Source organism: Gigantopelta aegis, chromosome 4, assembly GCF_016097555.1.
Source record: "Gigantopelta aegis isolate Gae_Host chromosome 4, Gae_host_genome, whole genome shotgun sequence".
Taxonomy (NCBI): domain Eukaryota; kingdom Metazoa; phylum Mollusca; class Gastropoda; order Neomphalida; family Peltospiridae; genus Gigantopelta; species Gigantopelta aegis.
The window spans coordinates 7,017,522-7,037,329 of record NC_054702.1 but is presented as its reverse complement, the minus strand read 5'-3'; the positions used below and the strand labels follow the sequence as shown (position 1 = coordinate 7,037,329).

The 19,808-nt window shown below is 37.1% G+C and overlaps 1 protein-coding gene across 2 annotated transcripts in view; it reads left to right on the top strand.

The window, feature by feature from the left end:
* Positions 1-14,370, top strand: part of LOC121372593 (HIV Tat-specific factor 1 homolog) — a 32,840-nt gene extending 18,470 nt beyond the window's left edge. For both annotated transcript variants that reach the window (XM_041498999.1, XM_041499000.1), the window contains exons 7-8: positions 10,093-10,182; positions 11,933-14,370. In XM_041498999.1, coding sequence (XP_041354933.1) covers positions 10,093-10,182; positions 11,933-12,589 — 747 coding nt within the window. In that variant the 3' untranslated portion in view covers positions 12,590-14,370. The remainder of the gene's footprint in view (positions 1-10,092; positions 10,183-11,932) is intronic.
* Positions 14,371-19,808: the final 5,438 nt, after the last annotated feature.

The window sequence follows — 19,808 nt, the reverse complement described above, 5'->3', positions numbered from 1 at the left end:
ATTCCTTTGCTTTCTATCACTGAGAAGGTGGGCATTGGTATTGATGTTATGTCTAGTGGAGGGTTGGGGGGTCATTTTAGCTGACAGGTAATCTTCAATGGGTGGGGTGAGATTTGTCACCATTGGGTGGGGTATGGTAAACGAAATAGGGATGTGTGTAGGTATTCACTAGGTGAGGCTCTAGTGGCGTCGTTAAATAAATAAACAAACTTTTCACTAGGTGAGGGTAAGTGTTTATTTGAGGTGATGTGGAGTTAGTCTCTATGGGTGGTCTCTATCTGGGATGTAGCCCAGTGGCAAAGCACTCTCTTGATGCACGGTCGGTTTGGGATCGATCCCCGTCGGTGGGCCTATTGGGCTAGTTCTCATTCCAGCCAGTGCACCACGACTGGTATATCGAAGGCCGTTCTGTGTGTCATCCTGTCTGTGGGATGGTGCGTATAAAAGATCCCTTGTTACTGGTGGGAAGATATAGCAGCTTTCCTCTCTAAGACTATATGTCAAAATTACCAAATGTTTGACATCTAATAGCTGATGATTAATAAATTAATGTGCTGCAGTGGTGTCATTAAACAAAACAAACTAACTATGGGTGGGGTGAGCTTTGTCTCCAGTGGGATGGGGTGGGGTGGGGTGGGGGGGGGTATGATAGTAATATGTGTTAGTAGTCACCATGGATATGGGTTGGTCTGTAGTTACTTGGGTAGGGTAGTTGTGTATAGGTTGGTCATCACTAGGTGGGGTGGACTAGTTACCATGGGTATGTGTTGGTGTCCACTGTGCATGTGTGGGTTGGTAAGATCACAGAGGTTAAGCCATGTTGTTAACGTACTACAGATGTTCTGCGGTAGTGATCCAGTAGCGGTACATAATGAGGCCCAGCTCAGCATTACGAGGCGGGTCACCAATTAAAATCAAATGATCCTATCACAGCTTGACTTAATAAATGTTGACAAGTTTCACTTGCCAGCTGGAGACACTTACAGTGAATTAGAGGGCGACATGATATTCCATGTATTAAACAAAGAGGCACAGTGAAGCTTGTTGGTGGTAGAATGAAAGTGAAACCACACAGCTGAGCCTGGCTGTAGACAGGATTTAACTCTGTGGGTAGAGTGCTTGTCTGAGGTGATTGGGTCTTAGGATCAAACCCCCTTGGTGGATTTTACCTCTTTTTTTTCCAACGTATATATGCTGTATCTCTAGGAAGGGGTGGGACATAGCCCAGTGGTAAAGCACTTGTCTTGTTTGGTGTGCAGTTGGTCTAGGATCAGTCCACATCAGTGAACCCAGTGCACCGCGACTGGTATATCAAAGGCCGTGGTGTGTGCTATTCTGTCTGGGATGGTGCACATAAAAGATCCCTTGCTACTAATGGAACTAAGCGGGCTTCCTCTCTAAGATTATATGTCAAAATTTCAATTTGTTTTACATCCAATAGCTGATGATTTATAAATTAATATGCTCTAGTGGTGTCATTAAACAAAATAAACTTTGACTCTGTGAAAAGAGCATATACAGGATTCCTTGCTGCTAATGGTAAAATGTAATGGGTTTCATCTGCAGACTAAGAATTATCAAATGTTTTGGCAGCCATTAATCTGTGATTAAGTAATCAATGTACTCTGGTGGTGGCTTTAAAAACAAATGGTTAACTGCTCTTCTATGTCGATTACGATCAAGCAGTAATACATGTATAATTTTTATATGCATTAAACAAGCTTCCTTTTTGTAATAAAGTGTGTGTCCCTCACAAAATAATACACTTGTCACAATAGCAGGTTTAATATCATATTCATTACTCAATATCAATATTTTAACATTGTGGCTCAATGATATTGTTATACATAATGGAAATCAACAATGTTCATGTTCAAACACAGTGATAGTGTGTATCGTGAACAGCTGCAGTCACATATCTCACACTAGTGGGAGGTGTCACTTTGATAAGAACAGAGATATTCTTCACCTCATGGGCCCCTACTACTCTTTTCTAGACTTTACTTTGCTTTATAGTGATACCATCTCATATCCTCTGTAGTCAGGCCCGTCCGCACCACTATACCAACCCATGACAACTGGACTGATACTCTTCTCTCGTTCAGACAGGCTTCTCAAGATCTGCATTTCAGCACAGCACTACACCTTCAACGTCTATCGACTGTCAATCTAGGGGTTTTCTTGACGGGATGCAACCCATCTCGTCCCTATAAGCTGTGCACTCAAACGGCCTTAACGAGGCCACTCGCGTGGACATATCGATCAGACTTTAAACTTTTAGACCTTCGTTCAAAATTTTATTTCGAAATTACTTTCTTTTTTAATATTATTAAATAGTCCGATCTTCTCTTCTTCTTCCTTCTAAAATGCTCCAAATTATATAAATATTCGGCCGAGCAGTCAGTTCTTTTTATTTTTGGCTTGTAACTTTTTATTTAATCTTATTTTGTTTTTTTAAATTCTATTAACTTTTTTACTAATTGCTATTTTTTAAATTCTGCCCATTTTCAACTCCCCCCTCTCTCTTCACCCCCCCCCCCCCCCCCCCCCCCCCCAAGTCAGGCCACCGATCTCATCGGAGGCAGGACTCAGGATGGGCGTGTTCGAAACCCTAGTGGTATATGGGCACGTTAAACTAGTTATCTATCATGGGTAATACATAGAGGATTCGTCACGAGTATTTTTTAATATGGGAAGTATCAACCGAGGCTTCGTTAATCTGTATTTGTCGAGGCTCTGCTGAGACAAATACAGATTAACAGGCCGAGGTTGATATTTCCCATATTAAAAAATACAAGTGACGAATTCTATTTATCATATCACTGTCAATTTTGTTTATTTTTCACTTAAATGATTAATAAACAAAACCCCAACGCTCGGATGTAACAATCTGTTATGACGTATGAATACATGTACATGTCAATCACTCAGCTGATAATCGGTTTGTCAATACACCTTGAATGTTATCTATGCTTTCTGAAACTAGGTTAAAAGCGGAAACAAAGATTGTAGCTATTTAAACAATTTAATACTAATTTAACAGTTTTATATATAAACAATGAAATTATAATAAAATAATTGACAATAGCCAAATTTTTCAAAATAACTTTTCACAGCATTTTGCTGAGTACTACGTCATTGTCAGACATAGGCCTATCTACGTCACTGACCTATTTAAGGGCTTCATCAAGTTCAGTCTGAGTCTGAATCACTGTCGAAAATGATTCTTCGTTGTTTTAGGGGGACAACAGGACTTTTAGGCTGAGCCACATTTATTACGATGTTGCTTTGGAAAGAGGTAAGACTGTTCGGTTCGTAATGTCCCCCGGTTTCTTTTCGTACACTGATGTAAAACTTGCACAGAATTACATCGAGTTCTTTGGGGGGCATTTCATGTACATGTATTGGTCTGGACTCATTGATTGATTGTAGATAGTTTTCAAAAATGCGCATGTCGTAAAGAGTTTTTTTTGCAGTATTCTTATTTTCATTTTCTGTAATGACATTACCAATCATCGTATCATCTACGTCTACAAATCTACGAGTTTTGTTTTTGGGCCTGCCGGATTGTGGCGTCTGCTTCGATGTCCGTGGATCTACCCTATCCCCTGTTTGCACTAACTGTAAACGTTCTGGTGACAATTCAGCTTGATAACTGGACCCATCAATCATAACTATATAATTACCGGAAGGTAGAGTTGCTTTGATTGTAGCACTTCCTTTTTTATCGATAGTAACCCTATCTCCGACTTCAACAATTTAGACAGGTGTAAATAGTTCTACGTTTTCGGTATATAATTTGCATAATAAAGTAATTTGCATACTTATGTTCTAAATATTTGCATACTTATGTCTCAAAATATGTGATTTATGTAATGGGCGTGCCCAATGCTATTCCTTAGTAGTGATATGATAAATAGAGGATATTTATAAATTTTTTGGTCAAATATGATTTATATCTCATCTCGTGAAGTTTGCAATCATATCTCATGAGTCGCGCTTGCACGATAAGTGTGATATGATTGCAAACTTCACGAGATGAGATATAAATCATATTTGACAAATAACATGAAATTTTCTATATACTGTATTATATAACTTTTGGCAATTTATCTTTATTTTTAAAATGCCAGCAGCAAAATAGTTCTGATAAAACTTTCTACAATGATGATAATACATTTTAGAGTGAAATAGTGAAATTTTCACTCTAAAATGTGTTATCATCACTGAGTGACTGATAACACTTTTATTTCACTGATGTTTTAAGATATTTCACTAAATGTTATATAATAAATTTTATTATTAGTCCCTTACTGGTTCAAACAAGGGAACTATAGGTTTTGGGGTGGGATGTAGCCCATTGGTACAGTGCTCGCTCAATGCACAGTCGGTCTGGGATTGATCCCCATCGATGGACCCATTGGGCTATTTCTCATTCCAGCCAGTACACCATGACTGGTATATCAAAGGCCATGGTATGTACTACCCTGTCTGTGGGATAGTACATACAAAAGATCCCTTGCTGCTAATCTAAAAAGAGTAGCCAATGAAGTGGCAACAGCAGGTTTCCTCTCCCATTATCTGTGGACCATAACCATATGTCTGACGCCATATAACCATAAATAAAATGTGTTGAGTGTGTCGTTAAATAAAACTTTTCTTTCTTTCTTACTATATCTTTTGTCTCTTCTTCTGTCTGTCTGTCTGTCTGTCTGTCTGTCCCACATATAGTTTCCCAAACATTTTTTTTCACAATGTTTCGAGACATTCAGCAAAATTTTGTGTATAACCGTATAATGTACAGTTACAGATCAAGTTCACATATGGCAATTTACCAATTTTTGACAGAGTTACGACCCTTAAACTTAGGCAATGCGAAAATATGTTGGGCAAGTTAGGGGCTGTGTATTGCTTTAGCAGTACTCTCAAAATGCTTGGTTATCATGTGGGTATGAAATACTTTATTAATAATCTGTCAACAAGCTAATTCAAAAATATATCTCAATTTTAGCTGGTTTGCTGTTTATTTAGTCTGTACCTCTCATGTACATGGTCATAATTCATTAGCACCATCTTTGCTGTCTTCGACTTCATCTTCGGATCATCTTTGAAGGTTTCATACCTGGCATTAATTTTAATTTTTAATTTTCCATTTGGAGTTTACCAAGCATCACTTTTTATTTGCCATTCAGAGGACTTTCACTCTTGCTTGTTTGGTTAATTAAAATCATCATATACTTTGACAAAATTTACCAATTGCCAATAAGTTTTTGTTGTCTAGCGTAAAAGAACTTCATGAGAATGCCGAGATCATGCAGTATTGTTTGTTATTCACCATCCTGCAGTATTTTATTGTTAGTAATCACCATCATACAGTAATAGTAACAGTTTCATCATTTGATTACTCCAGATTGTTCTACACATGGTTTTAATCTATTAAATATCACTGCACACTGAAGCTGTCTGAGTGCGTACTGAAACACAAGAAGAGAAACATGTTTTGTGTTAACTGCCTGTGACACGTCTTGAAGCGGGTAACACGAAGACACCACTGAAAGAATGTGACAGAGCCAGGAACATCAGAGATTACTTACTTCTATCATTTTGTGCTCACTCAGCACCGATAACACTCTTGTCACCCTGGCAAGACAGAAATGCTTATCCGTGACATATCAAACAGCTTATGACCACACAGTGCATAGCACCTCTTATCAGCTGATTACTCCAGTGGAAATATATCAAGTCATAGTAGAAAAAAAAACAGATAGAAAAAACCTTCGGATTTCCAAGTCTCAGTAGAACATACATACATGAAATACCTCCTGAATTCCACATTATGGTACCACCCTAAAACCCGTTCCAGCCAATGCACCACAACTGGTATATCAAAGGCCATGATATGTGCTATCCTGTCTGTGGATGATGCATATGAAAAATCCCTTGCTACTTATGGAAAATGTAGTGGGTTTCAAATGCTTGACATCCAATAGCCGGTGATTAATAAATCCATTTTCTCTAGTGGTATAGTTAAACAAAACAAGCTTTAAAAAAAGTTGTTTGGCAGTGCATACATAATTTATTTCCAACTCCCAGGAGCCAAGCCGATCTGTGAATCCCACTTCCCTGCTTGTATAGTAGGTTACCTGTGCAAGTATATTTCAATAACCATATCACAATATTTCACGTGAACCACTATTCTGTACAGAATTTGATTATGCAAATAAAATTAATGTAGCCAAACAGTTATTTATTGTAAAAATCACCAACTTCTGGTTACAGTACCTAAGATTTTGAAATATTGTGCCCTCCATACTAGTATGTGGCAGCATATCTACATTGATTTCTCATTCCAGCCAGTACATCACGACTGGTATATCAAAAGCTGTGGTATGTGCTATCCTGTCTGGGATGGTACATATAAAAGATCCCTTACTATTAATGACAATTTTTTTGTGGGTTTCTTCTCTAACACTGTATGTCAAAATTACCAAATGTTTGACATCCAATAGCTGAGGATTACTAAATCAATTTCCTCTAGTGGTGTCATTAAACAAAACAATTTGTTTATCTATGTTGATAAAAGAGAGTGCTGAGGTGTCATTAACATTCCTTTCATTTTTGGGTCTAATTGTTGCACCTCTAACCCTACATGTGGCCAGCCACCTGAACTACACACCAGTGTTTGTCTTTTGTTGGTGTCTCCTTCCTCTGTGTTTGTTTCTCTAGAGTCCATGGGGACCTGCCAATCATCAGGTGATTGACAGCTTGTTCCACACTGACAGCCCATGTTTGTTTTCAGGAGTCTGTGTGTTTTGTTGATCTTCAACATCAGATTGGAACAAGATCTTTATTTCTTTAGCATCAAAGGAACAGTACATGCTATTAACTTGTAACTAAATCATTATATTTTTTTTTTAACTACTAGATTTCTGTCCCAATACTCCTTGTTACATTTTGTGCCTTTAAAGTAGACAATGACAATCATGTCCCTTTAAAAAGTTATATGTCATTTCTAGTACTGTAATTCTTGCCTGTAAAAACAACAACAAAAATAAGAACCCCTCCCCTCAAAAAAACACCCCAACAACAGTTAAGTTGTCTCAGAAATGTGTTACTGTCTTTAACTGTCTTTATGATGTGTCAATTTATAATAGTGGTATGAGTAAGTCACTATATGTTGGTGATTATTAATATATTCCATTATAAGTTTTTATCAAAAGGACATAATGAGATGTGATTGTTTTTTCCATTGCTTCCTTGTATATATATATATGGATTTTTAAAACAAAACATACTTTTTGCTAAAAACAGTTGTCAAAAACCTAAATATCCACAGAGCTCTAACCTGTGCAGTGATATGGCTTTGTGGTTGACATTTATTCAACTAGGATATATGTCGGTCATCCCCAAATCAAAGTTTGAATGATGTATTGTCCTGGTGAGTGATTGTTTTGTAGAAGAAGCACTTAGCAGTAATTCATGGCAGCACAGCATCACGACAATGACAAACATCTTTTGGGCTCAGCCATGTGCAGAGACATGATTTTGATGATGTTAATGGTTTTCTTGTTCAGATTATTATCTGCATTACTAGAATGTGTCTATCAAATGAAGAACTGTGTGAGTGACAGAATGTAAGCTGCTTGTACATGTAGTTTGTCTGTCTGCTGTGCTGTGCAGGTTTGCTGCAGTTTGTAACAGGTGTGGAAATACAGTGCCAGGTTGCCAGGTTTTGTTCTTTAGCTGGGTGGGCTGAGGATCTAACACCTGAGGTCTGATTCCATAAACTGGCAACTTTGATATCTCACTGTGCAATGCTAAAAGACTTGCAAAGTTGATGCAATGTTGTCCAAGATCCTAAGAGTGTTTTGTGAATTATATCCCAGGTTGTTTAAATGTGTGTTTGTCAATACTTTTATCATCACTGCTTTATTATTATTATTATGATCATGAGAAATTAATGGTTATCCCACACACACACACATACACACTCACGCACTCACTCACACTCTCTCTCTCTCTCTCTCTCTCTCTCTCTCTCTCTCTCTCTCTCTCTCTCTCTCTCTCTCTCTCTCTCTCTCTCTCTCTCTCTCTCTCTCTCTCTCTCTCTCTCTCTCTCTCTCACACACACACACACTCACAATGATATTGAGTAATAATAAATCTTGTGGACATTAAAATGTCAATGGTATTCAGGGCTTTAGATTGCACCAAAGCAGGGCTAGCTCTGGGTGAGAAAAACAATTCACCAAATTGTCTATTAAACTTTAAAAATTGCCAGTTATTTTCTAAAAACATTTCAATTATTACATGAAATTATTTCGCCAAACTGTTTCAAAATTCACAATTGGCGAGTGGCACTACATATGCCCAAATTAAGTACAAATATGCTGATCTTAAAACATTTCACCTCAAAACCACTGATATATTAAGTACAAACATGCTGATCTTAAAACATTTCACCTCAAAACCACTGATATATTAAGTACAAACATGCTGATCTTAAAACATTTCACCTCAAAACCACTGATATATTAAGTACAAACATGCTGATCTTAAAACATTTCACCTCAGAACCACTGATATATTAAGTACAAACATGCTGATCTTAAAACATTTCACCTCAGAACCACTGATATATTAAGTACAAACATGCTGATCTTAAAACATTTCACCTCAAAACCACTGATATATTAAGTACAAACATGCTGATCTTAAAACTTTTCACCTCAAAACCACTGATTACAAACTTGCTGATCTTAAAACATTTCACCTCAAAACCACTGGTATATTAACTACAAATATGCTGATCTTAAAACATTTCACCTCAAAACCATTGATATATTAAGCTGTAATGAGATTACAATAACTTAAAATCCATTTTTAAACATCCATAACTCTTCAGCAACTGTTAACAACATTACTGCATTAAAATACATTGCTGCATGCTTAGAACAGACAAAAAACATGTTGTGCCCAAATTAGTGAGATCTAATAATACATATATTTCCTGCCATACTCCATACATGTACATACTTCATTTTGTAAATCATAATGTAGAATTTGTTTATTAGAATAAAAAATAAATATATTTGCTATCATACTCCATACATGCACATACTGTACAGTATTTGTTGGGCAGGAGACCCATTCCTTGAAGCACATCTGTAATGTAAGAACATAACATACATCATGTAGCAACTTTAAACTAAAGTGAACATTTTATTAATTGATTGTGACATTTTGAAAACATGTACTACATCCCTCGAAATTTGGTTTAAAAAAAAACCCTGTTTAGATGTAACTGATAGCAGTAAATAGAAATTAAATGTGTATCCACAGGACCTGGAAATGTTGTATTGCATTTCATCTGTCCTGGGTTTCAAGTTCATTTCATGTTTCTTATATCTGTCTCCCACTTGACAAATGTTGTCATCTTTGTGGGGGGTCTCCATATTGACAGAATTCTGAGAGAATTTAAGTCTTTCAGATCCTGTTAAAATGTGTTCACACAAAGCTGGTTTACTAAAATAGGGCAGCCTCAGTCATTTGAGAAATTCCATTTACTTTGGTTGTTGCTTACAAATTAAAATGAGCTTTTATTATACTGGTAAATCACATTTGAAATTTAGAAATATTATTGTTGAGTTTTTTGGTAAATAATAGGGCTGGAGTGTCTGTATGGGGAGGGGGCCTAGCTCAGTGGTAAAGCGCTGGCTTAATGTGCAGTTGGTTTAGGATCAATCCCCGTCAGTGAGTCCATTGGGTTATTTCTCATTTCAGCCAATGCTCCACAGCTGGTGTAATAAAAGCCATAGTTTGTGGGATGGCACATATAAAAGATCCCTTGCTGCTAATTGAAAAGAGTAGCACATGGAGTAGCGTAGTGAGTTTCCTCTCTCCCAACCATTGCCCTACATCTGGTATATCAAGGGCTGTGGTATGTGCTTTCCTGTCTGTGGGGAAGTGCATATAAATGGTCCCTTGCTGTCCGGTCTGTCTGTCTTGCCTTGCCTCTCTCACACTGTCTTTCTCTCCTTCCCTCCATTTCACATGGCAATTAATTGTTTTCATGTTGCACTGTTTTTTCAGTTCAACCCGGCTGGTATAGTGGAACTACAAGATGAAGTTCGAACTGAAGCTCTCAAATTTGGAGAAGTGAACAAGGTGACCATACATGATGTAAGTGTTGGTTTTCCCCCCTTAATAGCTTTGTAATGGAATCTTGTGATACTGTGCAAGTAATTGATAAATTACATTTGTCTGAATTACACAGAGTATATAAAAACATTTAAAGTTTTTTGCTTGTATCAAGTAACAGATTAAAGTCTTGAATTGTGATGTTTTATGTCACATCTGAGATGCCATTTGAAGACTGATGAGATTGGTTTTAAAACAAGACTCGACAGCTGTGGTTTTCTGCAATCATTGGGCAGAAGACATACTTTAATTTTCTGCTAAATTGATGGCAATATTATGGCTCTTGCAGGGCGTACATTACGTAATATTTATGACTTTTTGAGTCCCTCCTCACCCAGGTGGCGGTGAAGAATCTCCATGTGCACGACTCCCGAGTTCTGGTTTATGTCATCCTTAACACACAGTGTCTGAGAGAGGAACATGTCAAGTAGAAAATTACATTCATTTCTTTAGTACCAAACATTTGATTAATGCCATTAATAAATAAGCTATGCTGAGAATGGTCTAGGCCTCTGAAGATTGCTAGAACAGTAGTTGAATTTGCATATTGCTCATGCAAGTCTAATGTAGTTAACAAATTTTCATTCAAGTATTAAATTTAGAATATCATTTACATGGCCATGACAGATTATGTAAACATGAAATAGAGAATAACTAGTTAATGATGTCAGATATCTGCTTTATCCTGTGAAGGTAAGAATGGGAAATTCTGTGAGGCTCTGCTGAGTGTAAATTCTCATTCAGCCTGAACAGGATAAAGCAGATATCCGACATTATTAACTAGTTGTTATCTTTATCCTGCAAAAGCTATTATTTCTGTTATTTCAGCCACATTGTACGATGACCTAGAGGTCATATGAGCAATAATATTTTGTTGTTGTAATGTAGCTATGCATGTGACGTCATATGAGTGACGTCAAAAGTGATAATCTGCTAGTATACGTTTATGACTTTGCTTTAATCAGTCATCATAATCTGTCAATAGAAAGTGGTTGCAGGATAAAATGTGTTACCTAATTTTTTGTTGTATAATCCATAAATGGGTTTACACCAATTTATCATTTTCAGAGGTCTGTTAATAGAAAGTATTAATTTGGACAAAGTATAATAATATTCAAGACAGGATAGTTGCATGTTTGGGATCGTTAAGACAACTGTTACAGACTGGATATTGTTAAGAGTCAAGATATTTACTCACTCGTATGGATTCATTAAAGTCATCGATAGATCTGTGTAAGAGATTGGATCATCTATGTTCATCTGAACGACAAACCGTCATTAACATAGACTTAAATCATTTAACTGTATAATCACTTAAATAAAATATTCTTGTTACAGAGTGATGTCATTTCAAGTTCTGTGTAGGCGGGATCTAGCTCAGTTGTTAGAGTGCTCGCTTGAGTTACTTGAGTTGTAGAATTGAACTATGTTGGTGAATCAATTGAATTGTTTCCAACCCTAGTCTGTGCCCCATGACTGGTATATCAAATACTGTGGTTTGTACTATCTGGTTTGTGGGAAAGTACATATAAAAGATCCCTTGCTGCTAATAGAGCAAATGTAGTGAGTTTGCTCTGAAGATTTAGGTGTCAAAATTAAGAGATGTTTGGCATCAAATAACTGATGTCTTTTTCATGATGGAGTGCTTTTACCATTTATTCCATTAGTGAATTATTTATTTCATCAATATACTGTATTGTTAAATAAAGCAACTTTTATGTTACTATTTCAGCGTAACCCTGATGGTGTCATCACTTTGATCTTCAAGAATGCCGAGGATGCTGATAAATGCATTGCTGCTTTCAATGGGCGGTGGTTTGCAAAACGTAAGATTTCTGCTGAAACGTGGGACGGGAAGACGAAGTATCACATTGAGGAGAGTGAGGAGGAGAGAAACAAGCGACTCAAACAGTGGGAGACGTTCCTTGAGAAGGGAGAGGCTGCAGGGACATCGAAGGACTCCATAGTCTCATCAGAGGAAATAACATCAGGGTCTGGTCGTGTGTCCACCACCGAGGTCACAGAGGCTGCCAAGATGGATGACACAGAACCTAGTCCTGGAATAACTGATGTAGTACAGAATGAGGTAGTCCATATGAATGACACATCTAGACATATTTCTACCACAAATGCAACACAGGTTGATAGCAAAGCATCAAGTCTTGCAACAGCCACTGATGATGGTGGTAAAACTGAAGATAGTTCATCAGGTGTGTCAACCACAGATGATGCAGCAAAAATCGAGGATTCTTCATTACCCCATCGAAATCCCAGTTCTGTGATTGAACCAGATTCAGTTGCTAAAACTGATTCATCATCAGAAAATAATTTATGTTCAAAGATTGATTCCAAAGTTGAGCATAACATGTCAGACAGTTCAGGTTCATAATACTGAGCCTTAGAAACTTGTCCCTTTGATGTGAATAAAATACTTTTGTAATGTAATAATAATGTAATAAATTTTGAGAGTAGAGTTTCTCTTAAAAAGAGTTGCTCATCATAAAGCTACATCAAACAGTACATTAGTTTTGTGTTGGAATTTTGGAACTGAAGTAACCAAGAATGAAGTGCTTCATTGTGGACAAATCACATTGCTGTGTGCAGGTTGAATTTTGGGACTAGCAGTTCTGAAGTAGGAAGGATGTATACTCCAATTGTATATTAATATAAAATAAAAATAAAAACTGCCTTGTGTCAAGCTATCACCTTGAAATGTTAATAGTATTTGTCATTTAGATTTGCTCCTCCAGCTCCTATGTCAGTGGCTAAAAGTAATTTGCTCCTCCAGCTCCTATGTCAGTGGCTAAAGGTGATTTGCTTCTCCAGCTCCTGTGTCAGTGGCTAAAGGCGATTTGCTCCTCCAGCTCCTATGTCAGTGTCTAAAGGTGATTTGCTCCTCCAGCTCCTGTCAGTGGCTAAAGGTGATTGGCTCCTCCAGCTCCTATGTCAGTGTCTAAAGTTGATTTGCTCCTCCAGCTCCTATGTCATTAGCTAAAGGTGATTTGCTCCTCCAGCTCCTATGTCAGTGGCTAAAGGTGATTGGCTCCATCATTATTGACTTTACTCTCAAATTATAAACGATTCTTGATTTCTCTACCCGTATGTAGTAAAAACTGAAATGAGGATTAAACACGAAGTTAAAAGGTTTTTTTTATTAAACAAATATTTGCAATAAAATGTGCTAGTTCATTACAAAACTTAACCACTCATGACGCTAGTGATAAATCTTGATCTGGCTTTTTTGTCCTATCCAGTACATTCCTTCATACTTGGTTTCTGACAGTCTAATGTTGAATCATTAATTTGAAGAGGCTGTGATGATGACAATGTACACGTTTGTCGAAATTTTAGTTGGGAGGTTGTGGGGGATCCATATATTGAGACTTAACAGCAGATGGCTCTGAACTACTTGGAGTGTTGTGATGGTATCTAGAGTTATTTTAATCATAGATAGGTATATTATGGAACATTCTAATTTGATTTTTGTGTCATTTAAAATCCAATGACCCATGTTTTGCACTATCATTGACACAATGCTACTCCGATCTTTACCAGTACCAGTCATATGTTACCAACATCATGGCCAAAGACCGTTGGCTCTTTTGCAAATGCCCACAACATGGTACAAATGTCCACAACATGGTACAAATGATACATGAACAATTGATCATCATTGTGACTCTAGCCGAAAATAACACCATGTTAAATTGCAGGTTGCAGTTCAGAAATCTGGGGTCGGTTTCACAAAACATCGTGACTAACAATTATACCGGGAATACATTTATGTGTGTTTGGCATCCGTTTCAAGCAGAAATTTACATCATTATGGAAGATGGAACATTTTAAGGACTAAATAAAATAAGATATGTGTACTTCAAACTTTTTTATTTATTATTGTACTATAATAGTAATAAGAATTGTGGTTTAGTCATGGATTTACGTTTATGTTCAAAACTAAGCTTACAATGTTTGGTGAAATTGGGCCCTGGACTATGTTATATACACAGCAACAATTATTTTGGGTGTAAAGGTCATTCTCATTATTTCTCATGATGAATGTACATGTACTGTGGATATATTTTGGAAATAGTAATGTTTAAGTTATTTCACTTGCCTTTGTATGAAAAAAAAGTGGAGCATTTGTGAGAAAATAAATGTTTCAACTTGTAATGTTTGTTACAGTGTACATATTGAATTTAGTATCTTGAACAAATTGGACTATAAGAACACGATATGAACCCATGTTTGTGAAACTTATAACCCACCCAACAAAACACGCACACACACACACACACACACACACACACATACACACTATTTAGTTAAAAATGCATACGACCTTTCTGTTTATTTTGATTGAAAACATATTTTATTGTTTATATAGGGTTGCAAACGAATTGCCAAGCATTTTTATATGGATTACAACTAATATTGTGGGTAGAATGATGAAAATACATGATGAAAAATGTTCAGGCCAGCTCATTTTGTTCGAATTTCTCCATTGTTTTTTCTTGAATTTGAGGATTTTCTCGTACGCTTATGACTGAAAGGACAGAAAAGGAAAAACAATTGGAGATGAAAAAACTCTGGCCTTGACTTCAGTTGTATCACTATCTCAAATCTGTTCTCTCTCTCATTTAATTAAAACATTTGATTTAAATTTGAAATAGTTATTGAAGAGGATTGTTCTGCTACTTGTTTCACCTCTTGTACGCTGTTGCATCCTCGTCAAGGATGCAGCTCAAACGAAGTTGGCAATAATAACAGATTTAGACAATATCCACTCGTCTGTTCCGTCTGCTTTCACTCACACCAACACAAATCCGTATACGCGAGCGCTCTCTACCGTCTTAATAGCCAGCCGAAATGTCTGGCACTCAATAAAAAGAAATGAAGATTTTCTGTTACAATAACAAGACCGGCACCAGCCCTATCATGCTACCAGTGTGGACTATGGGTAGCCAGACTTCATAACGGTAAACTGGAACTGTGGCTGCTTCATAACTCCTGTAGATGATCCGCAAACCCAAACTCATTAGCGTTTTCCGGCAAACAGCTAGGTTTTTTCTCCAATTTTAAACTGCTCTTTTGTCAATAAAAATAAAATAAATCGCCGAGTTACATAAACTTCCTGTTGAATTCCAGCAGAGATGTCATTGCCGACGGGTCTGTATTTTGTAGTCTTGGGGCAACACGCTGGCTGGATTATTTGATAGCTACAGGTGGCCGGGCACTAGTCCCGTGTGTACGAAGACTCCGTGTCATTGGCGAAAATACGAAGAATTGTGGGTGGAGTAAACGAACGTAATTTATATCGTGCAAAAAACCGAGTCGTGGTGAGATATTTAAATATTTTGTATTCTGGAAAACAGAAATTTACAGAAAATATTTATATATCCGAAAATAACACTTGAAAATTGTAAAAGATGATTGGACTTAAGTTGCGCTTCGAAACGTGTAACAAAACAAGCTGCCTTGATAATATGTTATTATTTATCCATTTAAAATAGACTACAATTAATAAATAAATAATGTTCTTGTAGTCAAACGGCATTCTAAAATATTGCTTGGCTATCTACGTCACACACAAAAAATGCACTACTCTCCGTTTCAAAACAGATATTGGCTGTCGTTTCATTGGTTTTTTGTTTCAAAGTATTAGAAACGAGCCGATAGACATGTATGAAAGTATCTGACAATAACCGTTCATAGCGATGACACAGATCTATTAAAACTGTAGTTATGCTTCTATAAATTTTTGCATTATTAAATTGTGTTATGATATGGCGAGCTTGTAACTTCAAATAAAATTCTGGAGGGGGCTGGATTTAGTTCAGTTGGTTGAGTGCTCGTTTGAGGTCCATTCAATTGATTGGGGTTTTACTCGTTCCAAGCAGTGCACCACCACAACTGGTGAAAGGCCGTGGTATGTACTTTCATGTCTGTGGGGAAAGTGCATATTTAGCGGGTTTTCTCGGACTACGTGTCAGAATTACCAAATGTTTGACATGTTTTATTTAAACAATGTGCTCTAGTGGAGTCTTTAAACAAAAACAAACTAACTTTCAAACAAAATGTATTTAATTCTATATAACCTATTAGTCCTAATTAAATTTGAGTTTGAACATTATTATTATCATCATTATCAGCAGCATCGTCATCATCATTTTATTTTTAAAGTCTGCGAGAAAAGGCGGCGCGCACTCTGTGCCCCTTCCACTACAATCTGATTGCTTCCACTGGACCTTCGCATGTGAACACCAGGTCCTCTCGACCTTACAATAACCGAGCTCTAACTGGCAGTTGTATTTTTATATAAATGCTTTGAAACTTCAGTTTCATTGTATCCTGGTTAACATCCATGAAACCTTGTAATTATGATATTCAGTACAGTAAATCTCCACTCATTCTGAGACTTGGTAAAACAGAACCGCGCTTTTTTCGAATTTCGTATACATGAAATGAAATGAAATGTTTTGTTTACGACGCACTCGGCACATTTTATTTTCTGTTATATTGCGTTGGGTATATGGTTAAGGACCACAGCTATTGAGAGGAAACCCGCTGTTGCCACTTCATCGGCTACTCTTTTCGATTAGCAGCAAACGATATTTTATATCACCATCCCACAGACCGGATAATTCCACTGATAGTGGCGGATCACAGGCCCACCCCACCCCTAAATTTTGCAACAGTTATATTTTTATTTTTATTTTTTCATTTTTTACTTTGGATTTTCTGGATCCGTCACTGGCTGATTTATATCAACCAAATGTAACCTTGCAGAATATATCGGAAAGAAAATTTGTGTGTGGTTATCTCCATTTTCACATACGAATTCTTGTCCACAACGTGCACTCATAAAAATAAAATTCCAAATATTGTTAATTCTGTCCTTACAGTATGCACTAGTTTCAGCTAGGGGCGGGACATATTTCAGTGGTAAAGCGCGGTCGGTCTAGGATCGATCCCCATCGGTGGGCCCATTGGGCTATTTCTCGTTCAAGACCGTGCACCACGACTGGTATATCAAAGGCCTTGGTATGTCCTAGCCTGTCTGTGGGATGGTGCATATAAAAGATCCCTTGCTACTAGTGTAAAAATGTAGCGGGTTTCCTCTCTAAGACTATATGTCAAAATTACCAAATGATTGACATCCAATAGCTAATGATTAATAAATCAATGTTCTCTAGTGGTGTCATTAAAAAAAAAAAAAAAAGTTATCTGCAGTATTTAAAACCTGCATTTCATAGACCATCCAAGTTTTATTATTATAAATATTCATTTACATTAGGCTTGATTTATCCACATATTTCAGTCATTATGACACGTGTTTCTCATAAAAGCAGAACGGCTGCGTCCCAACCGCGACTTAAATGAAGACCGAGACAAAACAAAGCGTACAGCCATTGCGGGAGACTCGCAAACAAACTAACGAGCATGGAGACGTCAGAAGGGAACACAATTAGAGTTATGTTTCCTTTATGAATGAACACCTGGGTGTGTTACTGTGAAAAAATGTGCCACAAAATATGGCTGTCGCAATTTTCCACATATCATTGATTAGTATTTCGGGTTTCCCTGTTGTTCTTGCCTTACTCGTTGAAAATGTTAACATGACTGCAATATTTCGGCAGGCCAATACATCAGTGCGTGACCCTGTGTATTAGTACTGTTAGTAATAATAAGCAAAGAAATATATTTTCCGCGACTTTTTAAAACAAACCAGCAAATATGTGACATCATGCACGTGTTTGTTTAGCATGTATGTAATGTTAAATACGCACGTGTTACTTTCCTGTTCATTAGTAGATGTCGCTCATCCAATTCTTGCACACACAGCATGTTCAAAGGTTTCACCGAATTTCAGCCGCTATCGAGCATATTGTAGCCTTTGATTCGCGGAGAGTCTTAACATTTTCCCAGTACTATTGTCCTGTTCAATTATTTCAAGCCTGTGTTTTTGCTAATTTTACATTTAATTCCTATTCAGTATTGTTTTTCTTTACATACTCGTGAAAACAAACCCATAGCCTAATAAATTCCATATCCAATTCATCTAAAAGGTACGAAGTTTAATTATTTCAATTTAAAACAAATATCTCTATGTTTTAAATGCTTTTTGTTTTTTTCTGCTGTCAATACATTATATAAAAGTATTTGCATAACAAAAGCATTACTATAGTGTAGTGTGTGTCATAATAAATTTATTTTACAAGTATGTAGTTACAGAATAGTTGCTTCAATGTGTGCTTAAAGGGACAGACCCTAGTTTCAGCCCATGAAAATGCACACTTTAGTTAATCTACAAACCTGTAACACATTTGGGTAAAGTTATAATTGAGTGAAACATGAGTCTGTGACTTTGAAATGGTGGAACCGGCCTCGGTGGCGTCGTGGTAGGCCATCGGTCTACAGGCTGGTAGGTACTGGGTTCGGATCCCAGTCGAGGTATGGGATTTTTAATCCAGATACCGACTCCAAACCCTGAGTGAGTGCTCCGCAAGGCTCAATGGGTAGGTGTAAACCACTTGCACCGACCAGTGATCCATAACTAGTTCAACAAAGGCCATGGTTTATGCTATCCTGCCTGTGGGAAGCGCAAATAAAAGATCCCTTGCTGCTAATCGGAAAGTGTAGCCCATGTAGTGACGACAGCGGGTTTCCTTTCAAAATCTGTGTGGTCCTTAACCATATGTCTGACGCCATATAACCGTAAATAAAATGTGTTGAGTGCGTCGTTAAATAAAACATTTCTTTCTTTTTTCGAAATGGTGAAATACCCTCTAAAAGTAGACTAAAACTCGACTCCATAACTGTTACTTCTCAGACGCACGTGCGTTTTTAAAAAGATGAGAAATGCATTTTATGATATTAAAAGCACCAGGATGACCAAAAACACTTCGAATGTACGGGAATGGATAACCTAAACAATAAGATCTAAGTAAAGTATGACTTCAGTTATCAAAAATGGCCCTAATAGTCAAAAATATGCCTTAGTGTTTAAAAACTAGGGTATGTCCCTTTAATGACACCTCAGCGCATTTTTAAATACGGCTATTTTTATGTTTAACATAACATGCTTATCGGTCTAGATGTTGAGACTTTAAACTGTGTTTTGTTTAACGACACCATTAGAGCACATTGATTTGAATGGTGAGAGAGTTAATTCAGTTTAATGTACATCAGGAAAGCATGCTAATTCATAAATTTCCGAGGAAAACCATCATGGCCTTGGTTTATTTATGTATCATGTTTAGGAACGACAAAGCGAAGATGTCTTCCAAAACTGTTAACCAAGGGTCGGATACCTAATAGTGGAGTTGGGGGGGGGGGGGGGGGGGGGGGGGGGTGTGCTGGGGTGTCTTTAAACAAGCATTCTTTATTTTCCTTTCACTTCTTTTGACTGTTAATTAAAAAGAAAAAGAAAAAAAGAAGATAATTATAGACCCAAAACTATTGGTTAAGCCCAGATAGTCGCAGAAACTTAAATGGTAAAGTTTTAACAAGTGCGCAGTATGTCATGGCGGAATTCGTGTACACCGCTTAATCTGCATGTGGCGTGTTATCCATAGTTATGTTTAATATGGTTTGATATGGTTCGAATT